This window comes from Delphinus delphis, chromosome 10, assembly GCF_949987515.2.
Source record: "Delphinus delphis chromosome 10, mDelDel1.2, whole genome shotgun sequence".
Taxonomy (NCBI): domain Eukaryota; kingdom Metazoa; phylum Chordata; class Mammalia; order Artiodactyla; family Delphinidae; genus Delphinus; species Delphinus delphis.
In genome coordinates this window covers 92,994,907-93,021,048 of record NC_082692.2, presented here as the reverse complement: position 1 = coordinate 93,021,048, position 26,142 = coordinate 92,994,907, and the positions used below count along the sequence as shown (strand labels likewise).

The 26,142-nt window shown below is 47.4% G+C and overlaps 1 protein-coding gene across 3 annotated transcripts in view; it reads right to left on the bottom strand.

Moving 5' to 3' along the window:
- Nucleotides 1-1,751: 1,751 nt before the first annotated feature.
- EDEM1 (ER degradation enhancing alpha-mannosidase like protein 1) overlaps nt 1,752-26,142 on the bottom strand; it is a 37,352-nt gene continuing 12,961 nt past the window's right edge. Inside the window, exons 6-14 of one of the 3 annotated variants that reach the window (XR_009520904.2) lie at nt 25,157-25,331; nt 23,482-23,602; nt 22,833-23,003; nt 20,911-20,984; nt 19,945-20,041; nt 18,568-18,771; nt 12,598-17,324; nt 5,244-5,381; nt 1,752-4,321 (exon numbers count right to left, since the gene is read on the bottom strand). Coding sequence is in view for 1 of the 3 variants with exons in the window: in XM_060022944.2 (XP_059878927.1) it covers nt 17,235-17,324; nt 18,568-18,771; nt 19,945-20,041; nt 20,911-20,984; nt 22,833-23,003; nt 23,482-23,602; nt 25,157-25,331 (932 nt within the window). In the remaining 2 variants the exon portion in view is untranslated. Of the gene's footprint in view, nt 4,322-5,243; nt 5,382-9,590; nt 17,325-18,567; nt 18,772-19,944; nt 20,042-20,910; nt 20,985-22,832; nt 23,004-23,481; nt 23,603-25,156; nt 25,332-26,142 lie in introns of those variants that run through there. The other 2 variants (XR_009520905.2, XM_060022944.2) reach the window with 2 other exon arrangements.

Below are 26,142 nucleotides of genomic sequence, written 5' to 3'. Positions count from 1 at the left end.
ATGTTTGTTTCCTAATAATTCCACTTCTAGAAAAAAAATCCTAGGAAGTGAACAGTGATGTGGATCAAAGGTTATATATAACTCTTGGTAGCATCATTCACCATAGAAAACAATGAAGGCAGTCAGAATAACCAATAATAAGAGAATGGCTAAAGGAATTATGATGCATTTATGAAAAACCATGTTCATGACTAGTTTTTAATGGCTGGGGAAAACGATTACCATAGAATACTACGTTTCACAGAAGCACAACACAGGCTCTGCCTCACTTTCCACCTCCCAGGACTTTTGTATTAGTTAGATACTGCTGTGTAACAACTTACCCACAAACTTAGCACTTTAAAACACTTTAAAACTTTTTATTATATTACAGTTTGTGTGTGTCAGGAATTTGGGAGAGGCTTAATGGGGTTCTCTGGCCCTGGCTCCCTCACAAGGCTGTAGTCAACTTAAGACTCAGCTAGAGAAGAACCAGCTTCCAAGCTCACCCTGGTGGTTGTTGGCAGGATGCAGCTCCTCCTGAGCTGTTAGCCAGCGGCCTTCTTCAGTTTCTCATCACACAGGGCAGTGCACCCCAGAGCAAGCAAGTGAGAAGGCAAGAAAGACTGCCAGCAAGACAGAAGTCACAGCCATTGATAACCTAAACTTGGAAGGGACAGCCACCATTTCTGCCATATTCCATTCAGTCAAAGCACCTGCTGACAGGGGCCCACCCTGCAAAAGGCCTTGAAGGCAATGTCACAGTTCCTTGCTGTGCTTGGTGATTCGCCCACGGGGCTCAGGAGCTGCACTAGCAGATTACACCAAGGAGCCCTGTGAGCTTACAGAGAGACGCCTACGTCCAGCCCAGGCACACGGGGCAGGAACTACACAGGGTCGTGAATACCAGCAGACAGGGACCGCTAGGGGCCGCTAGGGAAGTGGCCGGCTTCGCCTCTGACAGCTAGAGGGCTGCCGCCAGAAGCTCACTCGCCCTTTCCCTTCACCCTCAGCGATGCCAAGGGGACAGAGCAGATTTTGAGGACCTGATGGTTTCCACTGAGCCAGACACCAGTGAGAACACGAAGAAGCAGATGCAGACAGTGAAGAGAGAATTAAACATGGAGAAAGATCACTTGTGGAAACACCAAGGCTGAAGATGACAAATATTAGGGAAGTACCGATTCAGTAGCCAGAGGAGACTCGGGTCTCTACCTGGAGGTTATTCCCAGAACCAGGCCTCAGCCAAGACCAGGAGGGACATTTTTAAACTTCTGAAAATAAACCAAACAGGTACTCAGCAAGGTGATAGCAGGAGGCTCTGTGGCAGCCCCACCCAGCTCTCCCTTCCGGGGAGGGGCACCCATTCCTACCCGCCTCCGCACCCGCAAAGCACCAACGAGAGCACTGGCCCCTAGAGATGCACAGCTGTCCCTTCTTCAGAGAATTGCCCTCAGGTGGCAGCAGAATTAAATTAGCTAATATAGGGAGGCACTCAGAACCGAGCCTAGATCATGAATACTTCATGTGAACAAAATCGCCAAGAGAGCGGAATGGTTCTTGGAGGCAAACAAAATCGTATTATTTTTATACATAAAGCACAGATACACAGACAGCACAGATAAACAGGTATCCAGCCTACCAGTGGTACTAAAGTTTCATTGTGGGCGGCTGGAGAGGATCAGAAAGAAAAAGTCTGAGAGGCTCCTTGCGGGGGGGGGGGGGGGCGCGGGCAATAACGCAAAAACAAAGTTGAGAAACGCTGCCCTAGATGGATGCTAACTATGGTAATGGTGTTGGCAGAGCCCCAAGGGCTCCAAATGGCCTCTTTCTGTTACTCGGGAGGATTCCCAGTCTAAGGACTGGTCGGTCCAGACTGCTTTTCCAGCACCCCAACCCCCAGCGGCTCCCCTCCCAGACTGTTCTCAGCACGAGGAAATGCTTCCCGTCTCCTCCAGTTACCAGCACATTTACCCTGGGCCAAGCCTGGCAATTCTTCTCCCTCACCTCCCTCACCCCTGCTTTGCATATTACTAAAATCAAACCACCTCGCTGTGTGGGCTGAGAGAATTTTATTTTGCTCATTGAAATCTATTTTGAAATTGATGGATGTGTGAAGAGTACATGCAATGTAGATTAGCCTCAGAATGACTGATTTCTCATAATTCTGAGAAAAGAGAAATTATTGCCCTTAGAAGGTGTCACCTATCTGCATACAGTTTGGGTTAGAAAGAGAATATCCTTATCAGTACTTTAGTATATAGCTCTCAACCCAGCACCAGGAAACAGTGTAATTTGAGACAATGAATATCATCAATGCCATGAATTCCATGTAACTGTATTTCATTGAGAAAAAGAAAAATGTCTCTCCTTGGCAAACCTGTGCGTCTTTGGTGGGGTGCGAAGAGGGAAGGATTGCACTGTACCATCTGGACTGTCAGAAAAGAGATGAAAAATAGCACAGCCGCTCACCCCGCCATCGGGAATTCAGTCACGTGTTTCCGAAACGCAAAGTATGAACACAAGCTAAGGTAAAAAGAAATTAGCGTGACAGCTACTTATTCTCTGCAATGCATCCAACCCTTACTGAACTCCTACTATGGGCCAAGGGCTGTGGCAGCTGCCCGGCCAATTGTCTGCCCTTGTTGAATTCTCTCTCCACCAGCCCTCGTAACAGAAGAGGTCAAGACTCAATCAGCCTGAAAGTGGCAGAACTGGGAGTTGAACCATGTTTCCTTAGTTTGATATCATGACTCAAGGGACTGAAAGAGATTCTAGCCGAAAAAGTAAAGTACTGGCTCATCCAACTGAAAATCCCAGGAGTAAAGGCTTCAAGCACGGCTAGATCTAGTAGCTCAAACAACATGATCAGGACTCTCGCCTCATCTCGGCTCCACTTTCTCTGCGTGGGCTTTGTTTCTCAGGAAAGCTCGCCCTGCATGGCAGCCTCTGAAAACCCCGAGCCTAAAGTCCTCACAGCTCAATGACCTCAGCAGTTACTAAAAGGGGGTTTTAAACTTCTTTCTCTCTGCGCTAGTTTCTCAGAAAAGCCTCAGGGCTCAGTCTCGTTAGGGTAGCTCGGAGCCCACTGCTGAAGCATCCACTGTTGGGGGCAGGGAGATGAACGCTCTGACTGGCCAGACTTTGGTCACGTGCCTCCCCCCACTCGCAAACCATGGGTGAGGAGAGAGGAATCTTTTTAAATGAGCAGGGATGAAGATCAGGGTGCCCTTCCCAGAACAAGGATGAAAAGGGCAGCAAAATACAGTCCTGTATATCCTCCAAGAACAGAACAGCTTCTCCTCCCCTCTCCCACTTCATCCCCCACCCAAAATTCTATCCTCTTACCCTACTTTGCCCTCAAAGCTCCTACCACGTTTTGACATCATAGCGTAAATTTACGTATTTCTGCAAAGGCACAATCTTATCAGTATATCCCTGGTACCCCGAAGAGCGCCTGGCACACTATAGCTGTTGAATAGTTTATTTGTTCAATAAAAGAAAGAATGAATCAGAAACAGCAAACCTGCCTCTCAACCAGAAGTAATAAAGGGTTCAGGTGATGGGGCATGTTGGAGGGGAGAGTAAATGACCAGCACACCCGGTAGGTGCTTAACAAATGCTCAGCACCTGTGCACTCGGGCGAGCGGAGAACGAGCCCCAGCACCCAGGCCTCCAGCAGGAACTGGAGAGATGCGGGGGCCTGTCCCAGCAGGTTGGGAGGAAGCCTCACTGGCCCTCCCGGGATGGTGACCTGCCACTTACTGCATAACCCCTAAGTCCCCTTAACGCACAGACGGCAGGCCCCACCCCCGGGGGTCCCAGTCCCTGGGACGGGGGCTGAGTTTGCATTCTGACTAAGTTTCCAGGGCCTGCTGGGGCTGCTTCTGGGACCAGAGCTTGAGAACCAAGCTGTATCTAATGGTATTTCCAGTGTCGCCGGCAGCTACCGCGTGCCCCGGGGTCTACGGGACGGTACAGCGGGGAGCTGCCTGGAAGAGCCAGATTCACGAATTTTAATCCATCAGTCCCTGAAGGGAGGCCTTGAGATACAGGACGGGGTGCGGCTCCCCGCCAGCAAACTCCCAGAGTTGTGGTTCTCAAACCGTGATCCTCTGACCACTGACCTCATAACCCCCTGGAGAGATGGTTGAAAAGCAGCTTCTGACTCAGGAATTGTTTAGCAATCATACCAAGGGATTTTTTTTTTAAGGTACATAGAAAGAGATTTGTGAGGAATTGGCATCACCTGGTTATGGAGGCCGAGACGTCCCAGGATCTGCCGACCGCAAACTGGAGGCCCAGGAAGCCGGAGGGGTAGTTCCAGCCCAAGTCTGAAGGCCTGAGAACCAGGAGAGCCGTGGTTTAAGTCCCTGAAGACGACTTATAAAGACCTGAGAGCCAGCAGTCCAAGGGCAGGGAAAGATGGACGCCTTTACTCAGCAGAGAGTGACTTTGCCCTTCCATTCTCATCAGGCCTGCCATGCATTGGATGACACCCATATTGGTGAGGGCGATCTGGATTACCCAGCCAGGTACCGGGGCTGGAGGTGGCAGGAGGGCCAACGGCCAGCCATGCTCTCCTGACGGAGATCCCCACAAAGACCCGCCTGGCCGAGCATCTCCAAATTGAACAGGAGATTCTTATTTAAATGTGAGAAGCACTGCCCCAAGGACTGCTGGGTTGTACTTGAACATAATTAGGTCAGTAACAAGTATTCTCTGAGTTCTCTTAGACTCAGGGCCCATAACCACAGAAGCAGCTGATCAAGGGCAAGAGAGGAAGAAATGGAAGAAGGATTTGCTAAGCAGATGCAGCCACTGCGTGTCAGGCCCTTTACACACACAATTGCTTGAATCCCTGCCAAACCCTATGAGATGAGTATAATTAGCCCCATTTCACAGATGAGGAAACTGAGACTTAGAGAGGTTTACTACCAGCTCGCCCAGCAATAAGGAGCCAGAATCAAACCCCCAGTTTTGACTGCAAATACTGCCCTCTGTCTGCCAAATGGGATAATGGAAAAAAGGCAGGACAGTGAGGAGCACTAGGAGGTAAGGTTCCACGGGACCCAGAAGCTTCTAATATCCAGAGTTGAGGCTCCTTGTGAGAGGCTGTGAGGAAGGACAGTCCAAGGAAGCAGTCATCTGGGAAACTCCCAAGGCACTGAGAGACCCCCTTCCCAAGCTTTCTCTAGAATGATGTACGTGCCCAATTTCATATCAAGCTGAAAGCAAGTTGAGATGAAAATCAAATCACCCACCTGAACACTGAGGAAGGCCTGGTGTGCTTCCAAAAGAACAGTCTGGAAGTTTCGACGTTTCCCCTGTTCTTACTTCCCATTGTTCTGAAGTATCATCACCTGACTATGCAACTCATGGTGTTTCCCCAGCTGTACTCTCTGGAAAACAGGAACCCCAAGACACACGGCACTGTGAGTCTTAACTGAATAATACATATGAAAGAGCTTGATCCTGGGAGGAAGTCTCTACAGAGAGGCCCAGTGTCCTCACTGTCATTTTCACCATCACTCATATTTCAACGAGCAGCCTGCCAAGAATTCAGTACAAGATTCCAAAGGACCATGAAATGACATTTTTCCACACTGTGTTTAAAACATGCCAACACTGTATTTTTCTATATCACTGGTGGCTAAAACTATACTTTTTTAAAAGCACCATTAGGAAAAGTGAAGCAATAGTGGTCTCTTGTGGAAGTAAACAGTACATACAACAATTTATATATTGTAGAATGTGAATCACACAGGATCTTTTTGAAGCCCATTGGTAGAAAAACGCCCCTTTTTCAGAGTGGATGGTTTTTGAAGGCTCAGGCCTAAAACCTGAGGCTATACTTGGGAGCCTTTCCTCAGGGCCATGAAAATTTGATTCCTCCTGTCAACCACCAGCCTTCCCGCTCTGCTCCCCTCCATCAGCCAGGTGGGTCTGAAGCAGGTGTTCGGGAGATACGCTCTGAGATTCAGCGTTGCATTGAGTTTCGGTGGCTTTGTGCTGGGCATACAAGTGCATTTTCTTCAAATATCACTGTCAAAACGGGGCCACGCTACTTAAAGGCTTTCCCTCCTGGACGTCCATTCAAAACTGGGCTGCACAACATGAATGGACCTAGAGATTGTCACACTGAGTGAAGTAAAGCAGACAGAGAAAGTGAAATATCGTATAATATCGCTTATATGCGGAAGTTTTAAAAAATGATACAAATGAACTTATTTGCAAAACAGAAACAGACTCACAGACTTAGAGAAGGAACTTACGGTTACCGGGGGAATGGTGGGGGGGAGGAATAGTTAGGGAGTTTGGGATTGACATGTACACACTGCTATATTTAAAATGGATAACCAACAAGGACGTACTGTATAGCACAGGGAACTCTGCTCAGTATTATGTAACAACCTAAATGGGAAAAAAAGATTGAAAAAGAACGGATACATGTATATGTATAACTGAATCACTTTGCTGTACACCTGAAACTAACTCAACATTGTTAATCAACTATACTCCAATATAAAATAAAAAGTTAGAAAGAAAAAAAAAAAAAAACTGGGCTGCAACCCATTGACCACAAACCGCTGTCTTTGTTTGTGACCATGAAAGGCAAGGAAAGACTAATGCTGGCATAGGTGTAGCAGAACTCAAAGGCCTGGAGGAGGACCAAAATACTTGGTAGATTTCTCCACCAAATGATGCACATTCTTTTATTTTCCCCTCTTTTGATGAACATTTTGCCATTTTTTTATGCTGCACCAGAACTGAATTATGACTTGTATTTCAAGATTTGGGAAACCTATTTCACATACGACAAATTTATTATGAAATTTGACATAAACACTGAGAACACCTAAAATATGTGCACCGCATAAAGAATAAAAATAAGGTGAGCATTCATGCAACTAAGAATGAGCATTGCCAGGACCCCGGTGTGCCTCTCCAAGCACATCCTCTCCAGGGATGACCCCTAGGCTAACTTTTATGATAATCATTCCCTTGTTTTTCTTTACAGCTTCCCACAAGTGTTTGTATTTCTAAGCATACATTTAGTTCGAGTTGCTTTTGAACTGCACATAAACGGAGCTTCTCTGCTCTGTCTCTGCTCTATAATAATCCATTGTATTGATACAAATCAACTTCCTTTTTTTTTTTTTTTTGCGGTACGCGGGCCCCTCACTGTTGTGGCCTCTCCTGCTGCGGAGCACAGGCTCCGGACGCGCAGGCTCAGCGGCCATGGCTCACGGGCCCAGCCGCTCCGCGGCATGTGGGATCTTCCCGGACCGGGGCATGAACCCGTGTCCCCTGCATCAGCAGGCGGACCCCCAACCACTGTGCCACCAGGGAAGCCCCAAATCAACTCCTTTTGATGAACGTTTGGGTCTTTTCCAGTTGTTCACATTGGCAAACAATGCTGCTATGAACAGTCTCATATGTCACCTGATTCCCACATGCAAGGGGATCCTCCAGGCTGGAAGTGGGAACACGTTTTCTGTAAACGGACATACAGTAAATATTTGGGACTTTGCAAGCCAGTCAGTCTCTGTCTCTCGCAGCTATCCAACTCTGCCATTGTATCAGGAAAGCAACCAGGACCAGATGTCAACAGAACGCAACAGATAACACAACCGTGCTGCAACGAAATTTTAACGAAAGAAAACCAAAGCAGATGGCAGGCCAGATTCGGGCTATGGTCCCATAGTCTGCGGACTCCTGCTAAAGATGGCCTGCTGAGGAGTGCAACTGCTGGGTCCACCCCACTGCACAATCCCATGGCAACCCGAGCGTGCACTGCACAGCCTACTGCAGCCAGAAGCCGCAGCCCAGCCTGCTGAACCAAGGCCACAGCCGACTCTGCTGGGTGAGGCCAAACGCTTCCCCAGAGTGGTTCTGCAAGTTTGCATTCCCCCCGCGGTGTGTTCGCATTCCCCACAGCGGTGTGAAGATGCCCCCTTCACTCACATTCTTACCATCCTTGGCATTACTAAGTTTTGCAGAACTCAAGGGTGTGCAGTAGTTTGGCTTTGCATTTCGCTAGTAAGTAGCTGAGTCCTGACTTCATGCATTTCTGACAGCAGCCCTACTCTTGTGTAAACTGAAGATAAGTTGTTTTCCCTTGGGCACCTGAGTGGCAGAAGCCTGTGCTTCTGTATCTCCCTCTTGCCCCAGAACCAGGCTGACACATTGTGGAGGCAATGATGTTGATAATCCAAATCACGTCTTAGAACTCTGAAGCCTTCCTACTGAGGAGAGACAGGCAACCGAGAGTGGTGGTTGAGGCGGAGGCCATTTGGGGGTTGGGGGGTCGGGATACAGAGCACAGAACATATTAAAACCCTGAAAAATAAAACCACCTTACTAGCGAAGAAGGCAGAGCAAGCAGCTGTCTCAGTGGTTTCCAGGGGACCCTGGATCTTGTAAAACTGGCCTGGCTGGGGAAGCAGGGAAGTTAGGGTGTACGTGCCAAGCGGGGAGAGTCCCTGTTACCACCCCTACTTCACCAGAGCTACGAGTTCTGGGTTGTTTGTCTGTATGTGGGGTCATCTGTTTTATAAATTCAATCACTATATAATTTTTATCTGAGGATTTTTATCAGCTCATTAAAAAAACTATAGACCACCATTCAGTATTAGTCAACTTACAGGAAGCCAATCCAAGCAATGGCCCCCATGAATATACAGTCACCCCTCGGTATCTGTGGGGGATTGGTTACAGGACCCCCAAGGATGCCAAAACCTGATGACGCTCCAGTCCCTTATATAAAACATCACAGGGAAGTTGTCCCTCTGTATCTACGGATCCAGAAAGCCAACTGGAATGATACAGCTAGCGTTTAAGATCTGGATGCGGAAGCCACCTACTGGCTGGGTGACCTTGGGCTGAGATCCTCCACTTCTCTGAATCTGTTTCCTCGTGTGCAGAATGGGAGTAATGATGGACCCTCTCCCATTGGCTTAGTCTAAGTGTTCACTGAGATAATGCATCGGAAAAGCTTGCTATGTTTGAGGCAGAAAATGCAAGCAGTAAATACTGGCTGCTGCTATCTTAGTAGTTTTTATAAAATGCAATCAGGAGCATAGTGGAATATCCCCTATGTAAATCCACATAAACTCGTCTGCCTCAGAACCACATGTCTCCTGTTGAAGAAGTAGGCTCAGCTTGGTTAGATAACAAGAGGCCAAGAACCCAACTACTTTCCCTCTTTGCTCTGGCTGCCAGGAAGCTGAGGTTCCGTAACCAGAGGGTTGAGGGTGTGTGTTAGGAGAGGGGCATACAAATGTGAGCCACAAAATTACATACATACATTAATTTACATATTAATGTGAATGTAAGTACAGAGAGTAGGCAAAGGGTATGTAACCAAAAAATGTAGGAACAAAAGAGCTGAATCAGGTAATTTTAATTAAAACATTGTAATTTTTATGGATTTTTATGTTATTATTTGTTAGCGTTTTAATAGTTGTGATTTGCTAGACTTCTCATCTTACATACATATTCACTTTTACATTCACTTTCAAAACTTTATATTGTTTTTCTTAAAGGGATCCCTCTAAAACTTGGATCAACCCCTGCAAGACATAGAAAAGTCGACAGTGTCCTTCCTACTGCAAGATTTCCCAAGGGGCATGGCTGCAGGGAAAGCTCTAAGCAGGGCTCTCAAACTGTGGTCCCCAGATTGGCAGCATCAGCCTCACCTGGAAACTTGTGAGCAATGCAGATTCTCAGGTCTCACCCCAGACCTACGGAGTCATAAACTGTGGGGTATGGCCCAGCAATCTGTGTTTTCATAGACACTCCAGGTGTACTGGAGGCACTCTGAACTCTGCACACCACTGGCTCTCAGGGAATCCATTTCCAGATCCTCAGGGTAAAAATATGCTTTTGTATTGATCCTTTCACCTACAATCGATCAGCTTGAGACCTGACCTACGATCTACCAGTTCTCAGCACCCACAATCCCCTCTTCTACTTTATCAGAGGGCACGCCTCTCGCAAACCCAGAATCTCACCACTCTGGTTGCACAGCCGTAGCGAGCTTCTATTCTGGGGCACCAAAGGGTCCATGTGAAATATTTTTCATGTAATAACCTGCCTTTTCCCTTCCCTCCTTGTTGGCAAACAGTGCCTTGCTCCAGAGGTTGTCTCCACACGTTCCATTCCTGCAGCAAACTACAGCGCGACTTCCTGCCAGCATCTCTCCATCCTAGAACTTGGAAGGGAGATGGCTATTACTGGACATGCATTACCACAACTATTAGGACTGAAAAATGAAATCAGACATTTCCGGTGAGCAAATAAGCCTGATAGGGCCAATTAACTTGAAAACAAGAATCCGCTTAGCCAGTTATGTTAAATGATGGATACATTTTTCTAAATTGAATAAGTCTACAGCTTCAAGGTTTTGATGCAAACATATTTAAGGGAGGTCATAAGATAAAGGCACTTACTTTTTTTAATGTATTATCAGAGATAATATTGCATTTAATAATATTTTAAAATTTCCCAGCACTTTTGAGTATTTCAGGTTACACAAGGTGCCTCTAAATTGAAAAATAACAGGTACAAAAAATAATCATTTGACAAATCTTGGAAGGCCTTTCTGGAATACATACCAGAAAGTGCAAAAGTGAATGGCTCTAATAACTGAATAACAAATCTTTTTGCAAGTCAGTGGTTTCCAATTCTTTGCTTGCAACAAAATTGAAAGAGAGCCCAATTTATTTGTCAGCAAATGGATTCTAAAACTTAAGTTCTGATCATAAACTACTGGGTAATTTTGGGCATATTGCTAAGTTCAAAGAATTAAGATATCTATAGCTATAGATATTTATATATAATAGCTATAAAAACTCTTTGTACTTCTATCCACTTATTTATGTGAATGAGGTTACATCTGTAAAAATGAAAAATAGGATAATTGATTCTAAAACCCGTCTCATTCTGGCAATAAGTAGTGTTCATCCAGAGACATACAATTCAATTAGAGAGAGAAAAAAAACAAGTTACTTAATAAAAGGAAATTTTTCCAAAAGAATTTTACCTTTTTAAAAATTAGCAAAATACATATTTATGCTATTTATATAGTAATTGTAATGTTAGTTCAATCCTGAAGAAATTTTTTACTACTTGGAGCTTTATGGTCACAGAAAATGTTAGACCTTCTATTTGTCAAACTATGTATGTTTCTGTGGCACAGTGTGAGTGGGTGGCAGCAGAACTTTAAAGGACTGAAATATATTAAATCAGTAGAAAATTCTGTGGTGAAAAAGGAATGAAGAAGAGCTTGTTTGAAAGTGCTTTTAAATAGATGATGGTAGGTAACAAACTGCAATGGTTTTTAGATTTAAACAAATATATTTAAGAGAGTAACTTTCAGTTTCATTTTAAAATGTCCTTATTTACCCACAAAATCAGTTTAGGGTGGCCCAGATGGGTTTTCCAGCAATGGAAGCCGGCTCTTGGCTCCCTTCTGGTTTTCTTGCTAAGAAGGTGTCAAGCTTTTCAAATAACAGGGCAGTGTTCTCCAAGAATTTGATCAGCCTGCCACTGAAGATGCCCTTCACCCTGCTCCCTTCAGAGTAGAGCTTCCTCAGTGTACCCCATGATGCCAGAAATCCCCGCCTTGGAAAGGTGGATATTTGAGGAGGACCAAGCTCTTCAAAGAGGGCATTTCTGTTGTGTGGAGGCCATGTGGACCCCCAACTGGCCTCCCTGCCTCCTTCCCACATCCCCACACAGGCACGGAGATTTTTCTGAGCTGTGGGGAAAGCCTCTGGCCCGGGCCTCTCCGAGCCAGTCCCAGTTCTTATCCCTCCCTGGGGTCCCTGTTTAAAGACTGTAGGGCTGGACTTCCCCGGTGGCGCAGTGATTAAGAATCCGCCTGCCAATGCAGGGGACACGGGTTCGATCCCTTGTCTGGGAAGATCCCACATGCCACGGAGCAACTAAGCCCCTGTGCCACAACTATTGAGCCTGCGCTCTAGAGCCCATGAGCCACAGCCACTGAAGCCCACGTGCCACAACTACTGAAGCCTGCAAGCCACAACTACTGAGCCTGTGCTCTAGAGCCTGCGAGCCACAACTACTGAGCCTGCATGCCCTAGAGCCCACACACTACAACTACTGAGCCCACACGCCACAACTACTGAAGCCCACGTGCTCTAGGGCCTGCATGCCGCAGCTACTGAACCCACATGCTGCAACTACTGAAGCCCACGCACCTAGAGCCTGTGCTCTGCAACAAGAGAAGCCACCGCAATGAGAAGCCCGTGCACCAAAACGAAGGGTAGTCCCTGCTCGCCGCAACTAGAGAAAGCCTGCGCGCAGTAACGAAGACCCTACGCAGTCAAAAAATAACTTAATTAAAAAAAAAGACCATAGGGCTTGTCCTGGGTATCAAATCCAATTTGGCCATGATTAAAGGAACACACACACAGAGGCTGCCGTGTGCCAGGTGCCATGTTAAGCACTTTACACATAATGATCCACTCAGTCCACTCTGTGCATGTGGACTGTTATCACCATCCCATGTAATGGATGGGAAAACTGAAAATGGATGGAATAACTGTGTAACTTGGCACAAAGCTCGTCAGTGGCAGAGCTAGGACTTACCCCAAAGACCGTGGATCCGGAGTCCCTACCCTCACCCCGACACCCTCCAGCGCTGTCCACACAGGATGCTCCAGTCCACTCGCTCCACAGCTGACCGAGGGCTCCAGCTACCAGGGCTCTGCATCTTGGAGAGGGAAGGCGGGGCTGAGGCGTGATCTATGGCCCTTCAGCTGTCCACTGGCATACTGGGCCTGCTTGGACTTGAAGTCAAGAGGATTACAAACCCATGGGACTTCATACACACACTCACCCTGCCTCACAGTGGCATGTGTTCTGAGATCAGCAGGTGCTTCCAAACTCGGGACTGCCCTTCACTCTGTTGCAATTCAGGATTTTTATAAAGCCCCATCAAAATTGCAATGACACAGAGCTGGGACACCAGGATGTCACAGGGGCAGAATCAGCAATCGCTTCAAGACCCCATCAAGGTTCAGGCAGCAGTAGGCATGGAGGCCATCCCTCTGCAACCCTCCTAGGTCGTGCTTCCCCTGGACCATTAATCCCATCTTAGCCTGTAAAAAGATAGGAGAAAAGAATTGCCTTGCTTAAGGTAACACCAAGAATTCCTTCCAGGTTCTAGAGAGACTCAGGTAAATGGCAGCAAGAATTGAGAGTGAGTCAGGCCTGGGAGAAAGGAGGCTAAGGTGAAGAGGTTAGGGATAGGACAAAGGTCATTAAAAGTGGCTCTGAGTGAAGGACGGTTAAATGAAGGTACGACAGACAAGCCTGAAGTGGTATTCCGCAGGGCTTAGCTGTAAGGAAACAAAATAAAGTTTTTATTCATCCTGTTTTATAGACTCTGCTCCCCTCTTTATCCTCTATATAATGTGTATGTGTGAGTATATAAAGGAGAAACAAAATGACAACTCAAAAAAAAAAGAATCTTTTAATAAAAATTACTCATAAAAATCCTAATAAATTTCAAAGAGCAAGATATTTCTTAGTACATTTATAAAGAACATTTGGTCCTTTTACAAAAAGCTCCCTTTTAATTTAAATACATTTCTTATTTACAGATTAAACATAAAATATCATCTATAGTTGCAAAGCATATTGCACGTTACAGAGAGAAGCATTTGTATATTTCAATAGGTTTTTCCCAGAGTTTCCAACTCTAGATTTTTTTGTGTGTGTAAAAACATATTTACCTTTCTTGTGCATAATAAATAAAAATGCAGCCTGTGTTTTGCTATTTAAAACTAAAACAAAATACCTTTAAAAATATTATTTCTCTGCCTCTCAGTAAGAGGGAAGGGGGGTAACAAACAAATCAGGAAGGTCCACAGGTACTTAACATTCTCGCCAGATTCACATGTAAATTCAAGTGGGAACGTAACCCTGAGCCCTGCAAAACCTGGGGACACACAGCCCAGCCGAGTCGCCTTCTCACTTTCACAAGAGTCCCTGCCCTGCAGGAACAGGCACTAGAGAAGGAGCTGGATGTCTGGGAATGGAAAAGGAAAGAAAGATCAAGACTTTTTTTTTCTAAAGTCCCTGCTCAGCCACTCTAGGGCTGGGGCAATCATCCGGCCCGACCTGGTCACCAGCATTAAATTTGCGGTCGGCAAAAAGAAAGAAAGACCTCTAGAAAAAAAGAACTTCTGATATTTTGTCTACAAAACCCAAAGTGAAGGATTACAGTTTGTAATCATTCATTAACTGAGCTAAGAAAATAGCTGAGAGGGATGTTTTTCTTTGGTGGAGGACACAGCAGGGAGGCGAGAGAGGAATCAAGCTGAGACCCTCAGATTGCACATATCCAGCCAGGGAGCTAATTTCCATCTGCACAGACACCATCCTGGTGCATAAACACACAGAAAACTATTGGACTGATGTGCACACGCCCCATGATCCAGGACAGCCTCAGAACCTGGGGATTCAGTCGCACAGAGCAGTCACACAGAGCAAGTTCTGACGCAAGATTTCCAAGTTCTGAAGGGAAGATTTGAACATGGAAGCTGGATTTCCACCAAGGCCAGGACAATTGGAGAGCTAGCAAACACTTCCTTCATCACCTCCTCCTCCAGGAAACGGAGTTCCTCAGTCACAGCATCTCAGCCAGCGAAGCCTGCCCTGGAACAATTTAGAACTCTGTGGTGGGACATTTAGACTCCACCCACAAAGGTAGCTATAAGGTAGCTTCCCACAAAGGTTTGGCGAAACCACTTTCATTGTGTGAACCAAAGCAGAGTCTAGACATTAGCTACACACAGGATTGCAAGGATGGTGCAAGCTGTCAGCTGTTCCAAAGCATGGAATGTTTGGAATCAGGGTGCTCCTAGGGCAAATCACAAGGGAATTTCCCTGACACTCCCCTCCTCAGCCCTCGCCTTCCTGATCTCCCACGACCCAGAAGAAACAGCAAAGACCCTGAAGGACATATCACAGTTGTTGACACTCTGACCTTTAAAGAGAAAGCAAGTTTTGAACGTGGCTCAAAGGACCTTCTCCGTAACTAGCCACGAGACGGGCATTCTGGCATCTAGTCACTGACTACATGGCATCCAACTTCAGACTGGGCAGTCTGGAAGCTCAGCAACCGGGGTGAGAATGGGTCGCTCACCCTCGGACTCATGACTGGTACAAGTCCAGTGCCTGGAAGCCAAGGGGGTCTGAGACTTAATACAAAACATGTCTCATGCCAGCCTGTAGCCGTGAGGTGCCTCTGTGGCGCTCAGGCCCAGGTCCCTGTTCCAGAGCGGGAGGGAGATGGGATACCTGAGCCCAGAGGAGGGGGAACATTGGGGTGCGATAACCTAACAGTGTGATCACAAAGGGCCCACTTTCTTCCCTGAGGTGCCCCATTCTCCCAAACAGCTCATTTATAGTCCCACCTTGGTTTACCTGGAGAACAGGTGCAGGGATGCTCATGCAGGTGTGTGTCTTTAAAAGGGGATATTTTGGGTTTACTGAGGCAATGAAAATATTTTAAATATATAGAGTATTCTCAAAGAAACTTTTCTGTTCAGTAGATGAGACAATGTTGACAAACAGAATGCTTCTGAAATGAAGAAAAAATGTAAAACAGAAGCGTTTGATTTTTTTTCTTTAAAACATTTGCACAGTAAATGTTTAAAAGACAGAGGTGACGTTTATTACTGAAAATCCCTCTTCTAAAAACCTCAAAGAACTGAATTAGATATCTATTTTAAAACCAGCAACACTTAAATTTTCAAGAATAAAATTCCTCCCTTTTGACTGAAAATGCAATGGCTTACACAGCATTCCTTTCTAGCTTTAAAAAGACAAAAATAAAATCATTTGAAGTATCCTAGCGGTGACGGGTGAGCCACACGACAGGTGAAACTGGAGGTTTCTAAGAGACTTCCTACCCTTTCTATTGAGGTTCATTTCAACCTCTGACGTTACAGGGAAGCCAAAGCTCAGGGTTCTGCTTTCTCTGAGCCCTCTGCACAGTTCAAAGAGACACAGTTCCGTGCTCACTAAAGAAATAATACCAACAAAGAAAAGAGGCGTTTTAGCACAACTTCCTCTTTATGTATGCTTGCTTAAAATATCAGGCTGAAAGGCAAGGACTGGCCAAGAAGTTTCCAGAACCTGCCTGATATCCATCCCATGCCCCTTTCGCTGTGGTCACACCATGTAGCAATACAAAACAAGGCGGTTAAAATCATAGCAGCAGCTGTGACATCCAGTGGCCCAAACCAAAAGAGTATAAGGCACCCATCAAAAGCCTGCATTGCACAGAGAAATGGCTCAAGGATGCCAGAAAGTCATCTGATCATTTCTTTCTCCCTGACTTAGCTGATTGGCACTAGACACAGGAAACAAAAAGGAAACAATTCCAACCCAAACGTGGTCGGAACTGATAATCCTTGGTTAGTAAATACAAGACAGATGAAAGCTCAGACGATCATAGGTATTTTTCTCTCCCTTGAAAGGCACCTGGTTCTGAAACTATGGGAGATCCTCAGGTGAGTTCACAATAAATGTAGAACACCATCCAAAAGATCTACCTGTTAAGCTCTTAAACTGTGAGGCGACAACTTAAGAGACTGCCTGTTAGAATTCGGATAAATTCGTGAGCAAATAATCTGTCAACACCGTGACGAACTGCATGGGGCGCAAATGCATAACTGGATGATTTTTCCCCATGTGACCGACAACCGTGGGTGGAGACCTGGGACACAGCCCAATTATCCAATAAGAGAGAGAGGATGACAGAATGCAGTAAATAGGGATGTCAGGGAAACCGCAGGCCCTGCTGCACAGAAATTCATTCACACTCCTCTGGCAGAGAGGCGGCCAGGCACCGGTCACACAAGCGCCGGCAGAGAAGACTCAACGGATTCCACAGTAGGAAGGTCTGGAGATCCAGCCAAAGAGGCCCACCCACGGTGCACAGTAACATCCGCACGTCGTAAGAAGCCAACTCCTACGTACCTTCTCACTTCAAAGTACATCCTTAAGACAAACAGGGCATTTTATTGAACAGAAGAGAAACGCTAAAGTATCCAAGAATCTACCAGATGCGGCTGGGGAGCTGGACAGAGATTCCTACACCATCGTGGACAGCCAGACGCCTAGCCTCCTCCACTTCGGACTGGGTCTCAGCCTGGCCTGGGTTCAGCTGTTTTAGGTCCAGTTTCAGATGAGGCCACACAGGGGAGAGCAGATCAAATCAAGCCAACCATCTGGTCAATCTGTCGCATGTAGACGCTCTTTAAGGGCAGGGAATATCGCCTTTCGTCAGGAACACGATTGCACTAGAAAGAAAGTAAATGAGGGACAATTCGAATTTTGAGTTAAGACGCCATGTGTTAATTCCTCAGATGTGACTGGATGACCTCCCCTGGGGTTTCTCATCCTGGCACTGTCAACACTTGGGGCCTGTCCCGTGCACTGTGGGATGGTCAACAGCATCCCTGGGCTCTCCCGCTATATGCCCCCTGCCCCTAAGCCCCAGCTGTGACAACCAAGATTGTCTCCAGACATTGCTCAATGTCCCTTGAGGAGCAAAGTCACCTCCAGTTGAGGACCACTGATGTAATTTAATTTCCTCACTTCACAGGTGAAGAAATGGAAACCCAGGGAGGCTAAAACACATGCACCCAAGTGAAGAGGGGCCGGGACTAAAACCTGCACCCCTTGGGTCCTCAATCCACCCAGAATCGCAAAACATGTTTCAGCTACTTGAAAATACTGTTGTTTGTCTGAGTCTGTTGCTCTTCTCATCCACAGCTAAACCCAACGCCCCCCACTCGTGCTTTTTGTAGGTGCTCTGCCTTCTGCCAGAGCGTCCCTCCTGGGAAGCCCCCCCTCATCATTCCAGGAGCTACTGAGAGGCAACCTCCTGAGTGAAGCCCGCCTTGTTTTCCTGGCAGAATAATTCCTCCCTCTTCGGTGTTTCAACAGCACTTCACACAGCCTCCTACTGACAAGCACCCGGGGGGAACCGGTCTCTACACTGGGCCCTGGGCCCATCCAGCACCAGGACCCCTCTGACCGGCCCGCATCCCTGGTGCCCGGCACAATGGAATCGGGTCTATCAGACAAGTGTCTCCTTCAGTATAAATCCGGGCTCCACCACGCGGCTCCAGCGTGTGACCTGACCCTCTCTGTACCTCCCTTCTTCTGTCTGTGCAGTAGGGATATTACGATACCCACCCCTCACAGGGCTGCTATGAGAAGTTAGCATACTCAAGCATTCAGCACAGTGCTTAGCATGTGGTAAGCTCTGTAAGTAAACGTTGGCTATGATATTCTCTCTCCTTCTGTTTTAGCCTTTCCTCTCAATCACGCTTTGCTTGCTTAATCTACACTCCATGGCCTAATATAAATTTCAGGGTCTTATCTACAGCTACAGAAATGGCCTCCTTCTGAGACTCTTCTCAAATTACCCAACCCGAGTGTGCCATGAATATTCTGTCAGACACTCTGGATGATAATGTGATGAGTAGTGTTTTCTCTTCCTCCAATTGCAAACCACCCCTGGAGAAAGCAACTTACATTGGAGCTGGAGTTGATGACTTTTAGCTCATGAGGTCTCGGCCTGTGCCCCGACTTTCCCACTGGGTCCCGCCCTCCCTCTTCAGAAAAGAACTCCTTCCAGGGTGACTCCCGGAGATGTGCGTCCACAGATACAATGTGTCCCTCAGTTGTAAACATGTATCTGGTTCCAGATTTGTGTACTGGATTCTCCTCATCAAAGAGCTAGTAGAAAAAAGAAAAGAAAACATACAATTGTAGCAGGTTTGGAACCAATTCATAGGGCGGCTGAGTTAAGACTACTTAGGGACAAGAACCTGCTTGGCTCTCAGGCCAACTCAGGCTGTGGGGCGGAATCCCCAGTCGTGTTGAAACTCAGACACCTGGACTTCCCCGATCCCGCCCAGACCTAGAGATTAGAAAGCCCGGGCCTACGACCCAAGCGCCACTAATCTGTAAAAGCCCTAGATGATGCCCCCACGCTCTCCGGAGAGTCCCAGCGCTGGAATCCTGGAACCACCCCCAGCTCACACGCACCTAGGCCTGAAACTGGAAAAGCCTGGAGAGAAGGAGGTCGGTGGTTCATCCTTCACCAGGTCCCCAGGGCCTGACACACGTGCCACCGCATGGCGCACTCCTGTGTGGGCTCTGAGGGCACAGGGCACCCCAGGCAGTCCTTCTTTCAGCAGCGGGCGTGGGGGGTGGAGGAGGGCGCAGCGGGGGCATCTAGAAAGGACCCCTAACCCAGGCGTGCGGTAAACGACGCATGAGGAAGAACGCAGAACTCTTAGAGACGGAGGAAACCTCACAGGCACCTCAGGTATTTTACAAACGAGGAAGAACACTCGGCACAGCTGCTCCGTGTTCACACGGCTCCTAGGATGAGAACAGGGTCGGCCTGGGTCCTCCCCCTCCGCCACCCCCCGCAGCCCTGAGTTCTTTCTCCAGGAACACCTTGGGGGTCTCCTCCATTCATTCGCTCCAGAACTTGCCCCGTGAATACCCCGGACCCCACGGCTGCCGGACGGGATGCCCGCCAGGCTCTCGGCAGCCGACCGGACTGGCCGCACTGTGCAGTGTGGGAGACCTCGGTGCCCACAGGACCTGGTGGCAGGACCACGTGGCCAGCGGGCGGTCCCCCAGGAACCGTTACCTGCACTTCACACAACGTGTAACCCAAAGAGTGTCTATGTGTGTACTCGGCAGTGCCTCCCGTACGAGGTCAGGAACCACGGAGCAGACAGCAACGTGCCTTTGCTCCGACAGTACTGCGCCCCTGGGCCGGCGAAATGTCCAGCCTGGAGCAGCGCCTGGTGGCGTATGTTAGATGGAAGGCGGAGGAGTGCTTCCTGTCAGCAGAATGGAGCACTTCCGGGGTTAATCTGACAACACACCTACCAGATACAAGTATTTACAGGTCTCGCTGAGGAAGAAGCTCTCCATCCGGTCCTCTTTGGATTTGTCGATGACATGATGCAGCGTAGCGTAGCCACACCTACAGAACAATCACCCAGTGAGGCCCACCTCTGCTCCTTCCCACCTGCTTATTAACTGAAGAGGCAGAAGTAGCCTATTCACAGAGCCACCAAGGCATCAAACACCCCGTGAGAAACAAACTAAGGTAGGTTTAAGGGCTGTCCTTTTCCAGCCTAGATTGTCTGCAAACTTCATTAAAAAGTGGTCTGGCTGCCGAATCATCAGGTTAATGGCAGCAGAAGGGGGGTGGGGGTGGAGGACAGTATTTGCCAAAAGCATAACAGGACACCAAGAAAATGACTCGCAGCAAATTCAAAAGGACTGATTTAAATTTCGTGTCCCAATACTTGCATAGACTGACTAATCACTTGATAGTCTAAGACAATATTTTGTAAGAAAATACTCATGATATTATAGCTAGGTAAAAAAAGCACATCTCAAAAAACTGAAATAGAGTTTTTATACATATATACACACATTATAGATTTATATATAAATATATAAAAGAGTATAAAACTACGTACTTCAATGCTGATGGCAGTTATCTCTGCAGGTGGAGATTACAGTGATAATATTCTACCTCTATATTTTCTATATTCCATGAACTTTTTAGTATATATATTATTTGTATAACAGGGGAAATAAGTTACTTAAAAAGAGCTCATATAGTCTGCTGGAACCCTACAGGAATAAAGGTGAAAAATAAATTTTAATTCCCACTATAATGGGCAGGTTCTACTACACAAAAAGTAAGCAATTTCCCTACAAAATTAACATTAACGACCTGTTCTAAAAAGTAAAATGCAAAATAGAATAATATTACCTCAGCACAACTCAAATGAAATCAAAAGTGGCCAACAGAAAAAGGATGGAACTTAGAAAACTAACTTGACTTTTGTGTACTTTTCCAGACTCTGCAGGATGTCCATTCCTACATGGAGGTAGAAGGGATTCTTGGTTGCCTAGAGAGAACACGAGAGAATGTGATCCAGCGGGGGCCTGGAAGACACGCCGTCAACACACATCGCGGTGATTGCAGGACGGTCCCGAGGAGACGAATCACTGTCCAAAGGTAGGCACGGGCCAGTTCACTTTATCCTGAAGGGTCGCGAATGTTACAGGATTAAGGTGTTCTGTTGGTTCACATCAAAGCGCACCTCCAATCTGCTTAACTTGAACGGGGTGGGGGGCGGGGGCGAGAAGATCTGCCCCAGAGCAGATCAACTCACTGCCTTTGGCTCTCGTGATCCCCATCATGGTCAGAAATGAAACAACGCCTCACTGACAGCCCCATATCTGAGAACAAATCCAGTTTCTGTGTTGCCTCAGAACTCGCTCGACACTTAAGCTGCGAGCACAGGGGAACAGGACGTGGCCCCCATTCCACCCACAGCACCGTGAGAAGGGCGGGGACAAGAAGACTCTCAAGTATCTAAGGAGGCCTCCACGTGCTGTGCTCTCTCATCACCCTAGGAACTCAGTCCCTGGGTTGCTGCTTCCTCTTCTGTCACGTGCTCATAGATGGTTTCGTTAGGGGAAAAAAAAAATTCTCTGGGAAGATGAGACTTTTATCCCAAAACTAGTTTGAAAGTTGGGGATCACCTATAATTCGTGCCCAGTGCCAACTGCGCAGCACCAAAAGCAAACGAGCACAGGGTCAGCTGTGTCTGGATTAGGAGGGCACATGGAGCAGCTTCTGAAGGCAGGGCGGAAAGCCACACATTTCTCTGGATTCTAAGAAAGTAGTCAGCATGAGGAAGAAGCTGCAAGAAGAAAGAAGCAGTGACAAAACAAAGAGGCATCAACCCAAAGGCAACAGACCTAAGCTTAAGAGGAGAACGCAGCCAGCACCCGAGTGTGTCACCCTCGCAGCGCGAGTGGCCGGACTCTACCCTGGGATCTGGGAGGCGAAACCAGAGGCCACCTCCCCACCCCTGAGAGCTTACATACAACTCACAAGGTCTCTCTACACCTGAAGTCACTTACCAGTTGCATAGGATTTCTCCCTTTTTCAGAAGCAAATGGCAAGGATTCGGTGCTAAAAAAAACTATGGAATAAATCTAAACTACTAATCCTACTACCAGAGCTCATGAGATCTCCTTGCGAGGGCCTGCCCACTACACGCGTCTGCCGAACGCATGGAGGGCCAGCTTCTGGGAAAGTGAGCAGCTCGTGCTGCTGAATTTGCGAATGGCTGACAACTCTCGATGTGTATGTATGTACGGCACGCCCAGAGGTATAAATATCGGCCTTAAACCGTCGGGGAGAAGATCCTTCACAGTTAGAGTGACATTTCCTCTGGCATTCAAGTAATTCCACGAAAGAGGAACACTGTATGTGTTTTTGAACGATTAACAAAAGTAGGCACTCAGACAATCCCAGAAGATTCCCTTTCCAACTAAGAAAAATAATTTTTCTATCTGAATACTTTACACAAACCAGGGTTCCACAGTACATGAGGACAGAAATGCATCCCCCAACAAGAGTTGTTTGGTCAAATAAATTTGGAAAACAGAGAGTACCAAATCTTCCTCTTGATTGAAGGATGTGAGAAACAAGCCCTGCAGTGAAGATACGACTCAGCTTTGCAGACTGTAGGGCAAACGCGTACATGACCGCAGACGTCTTCCCTGTCCCGTGCGACCAGGACAGACACTGAGCGCTAACAAGGCTCTGGGCCGCTGGTCACTCTAACGGTCGCTGTGAAATAACACTATTCCCCACCTGTCAGCAAGTGTTCCCTACGAACCAACTGCTACAGGTCTTCCCAGCATTTCAACACAAACTACTGTTCAACAAGCTCTCGTACCTGGTAGAGGAGATACGTAGACTCCACCAGCTCAGGTCTCAGTGGGTAGAAGAGCACGTCGGGGGCCTGCAGCTGCCAGTTGTACCTCTCGGGGAGGGCCCCGTAGCGCTTCCATATGGCGTAGTAGAAGGCGTGCAGGCAGATGGCGTCTTCCACGTCTCCTATCAGAACCTACAGGGAAGGCGCAGGTCACCAGGCTAAGACACTGTTCTCAGAGCGGCAAGACGTGACACAGGCCCTGGTCTTCCCCCTCCCCGCACTGGTCACCTGACCTACAAACGTGGCTGGAGACAAAACCAACCCAAAAGGAGCATCCCAGACAGACCCCCCCCCACCCCCCATCTGGCCATCAGTGCCAAAGCCCTGAGAACTGCACAGGACAAGAGGCTAGCTGTACTCGTGCATGGAGAACGGACAACTGAGACATGAATCACCCAAAAGTCACACGCCGTTACTTTTCTGGCATGGCTTTGCACTGATTTAGTGTGGAGTAATGCCCAAAGAGAATAATGGGGACGTACTGTGCTATTCACTTCCCAAATCTGAAGGAGCCAGAGAATGTTCTGGTACCATAAAAAGAAAACAGAGGGGGGAAAAAAAGCCCTTTCCCAATGACTGCTATTTCTTAGCATACAGGATTGCGAAATACCTGCAGTCCTGGGAAGAACGCCTGCAGAGAGTCAATCCACGTGTTCATCAGCTGCCCGCTGAACATGTTCACGTTGACGTAGAGGGGCGGGTCCCCTTCCCCCTCGTTACAGGCTTCCCGACTGAGGAGCCACGCAGAGAGGCCAAAGGGGAGGAAAGAGAAACAGCTCAGGCTCTGTCCCCCCAGCAGCCCCTGGCAGCTTCTCTTAGATGGAATCAACATTAACCTTTTCTCCTCACTCGTTCTTTAAACCTTTGCAGACAGGCTGCCTCCACCTCTCAATACGAGACTCTAGCATAAGATGACACTTACCAAAGGATGAAAGCTCTAAACTCAGCCATGGTAACACACTGGGATTTCACTGCATTTTGCAGAAAGCACTTTGACAATCAGGTTTGAGAAATACTTCCACGTAATTTGGTATATAGCATGGGTCAGTTTTGACCTGAGTGGGGAAGTCTGGTTATTTCTGCACAAAAAAAAGGAGTCTCTTCTCTAATAAAATCCTACACCACGGGCCTGGAGGAACACCTCGGAGCAAGAAGCTCAGTGATTACTACTAATTTAGTAAATTTAGGGGCTTTAAAAATCGAAAAGGATTGAACTCTGGCCAAACAGCCTCTTACTAAAACACATCACTTGAATGATCCTACAACAGCTAGGGTAGAAATGGGCAGGCAACTAGTAGCTATCACGTGCACTGGCCACTTAACACACACACGTGCACAAGGGAAGACCCAGGGAAGGCAGAGGCGGCACCAGGGTCGAGGCCGCTGCAGCTTCCAATGGTACTTCTCTTCTGCCGTCCTGAACGCACAACTGACAAGCGGCAAGCAAAGCTGTTTTAAACAAACACAGAGGGAAAAGAAGGTGGCAGCTGTCCTTTCTCTCATCAAGTATAAAGATCAATCCTAACTTCTTTAGAAAGTGAAAGAACCAACACAGCTGTGCCGCATTACAGCGCTATGTGCAATTAAAACCAGCGAAACAGAGGGGTGTGTCACTCTTGAGGCAGCCAGTCTCTGGGCGGCCCCCAGTGGCCCCCGCCTCCTGGCTGTCACACCCTTGTGCAGTACCCTCGCAGACTACGTCAGCCCTGGTCTGTGTGACCAACAGTGTCCGGCAGAAGTGCTGGTTGTCATTCTGAGATTAGGGCATGAAAGCTTATGACATCCATTCTGGTAGCTCTCTTTCCATCTCTCTCAGATCACTCATTCTGAGGAAGCCAGCTGCCATGAGCTGCCTACAAAGAGGCCCACATGGCAAGGAACTGACACTTCCAGCCACAGCACGTGAAGAACTGAAGCCTAGGAGGGGACCCTCCAGCCCTGAGTGAGCCGTGACAAGGCTGCAGCCCTCACCAATAGCCTGTGGATGACCTCGTGAGAGCCCCTGGATCAGCCCAGCTGCTCCTGGCTTCCTGACCCTCAGAAAACGGGTGAGATAATGTTTGCTGTTTTAAGCCACTAGGTTTCAGGGTAATTTGTTACGCAGCAGTAAATAGCTAATACACCTCTTCACCACCCCCTCAAATGACTAACAAACAACTAGGAGGCAGTAAAATGAGGGCAGAGACCAAAAGACCCTGTGAATCTATGTTGAGAAAAATACGAACATTTCACAATACATTCTGTTTGCTTGACGGGACAGTAAGAGAGACGGTGAGGAGACATACCCTCTTCTTAAGTAGTTCTGAATACTCTTATATACAGCATTAAACATTTCTAGGTCTTCTTTTTCTCCAAAGAGAATGTAAGATTTCAAGAGGTATTCATAGAAGGAGTCCAGTCCGGCACCCAAGCCACTCTGCTTTCCGACCCAATGGCCCGTCTGAATGTTCACAACATTGCCTGTGAAAACAAGCAAGCTCGTCAGGGCCCCCGGGTGGGGGGCCGGGGGGCCTCCTACTTCAGCCCCACTGCTGCTCAGCACTTTCGTCCCTCACAGAAAAGAGGAGGGATGAACGCGTGGCCCTCTCGTCTTTATCGGTCCTATCAGCAGCATGGGTGGCCAGAGCTTCCTGAACATACAGTGTTTCAACACTGACACAAAAATGGGGAAAACATTTAATGCACAAGAAAACTAGGCTTGTCGTGTTGCTTTTCCAGGTTGACAATGCATTTCAAAAGCCTAAAGGGTGTTGTTCATCAGAGAATGATAAATTTTATAATTTACATTATCTGTAAAATGGAAAAAAAAAAGAAAAACGGAAATAATTCAAATGTCCAACATCAGAAGAGTCAATGGACTGTCATATAGACTTTAAAGACAATAACTGTGAAAGCAACACAACAACTTGAAACCACCTGCATGATTTGCCAAATGAAAGGCAGAATAAAAATATCTATATTATAATTTGAAAGTATACAAAAGTTGCACATGGGGCTTCCCTGGTGGCGCAGTGGTTGAGAGTCCACCTGCCGATGCAGGGGATGCGGGTTCATGACCCGGTCCGGGAGGATCCCGCATGCCGCGGAGCGGCTGGGCCCGTGAGCCATGGCTGCTGAGCCTGCGTGTCCAGAGCCTGTGCTCCGCAACGGGAGAGGCCACAACAGTGAGAGACCCGCGTACCGCAAAAAAAAAAAAAAAAAAAAAAAAAAAAAAGTTGCACATGACAGGCTGCAAGGGCCTATGGAAAATTTTAAAGTTGACAGTTTGGGG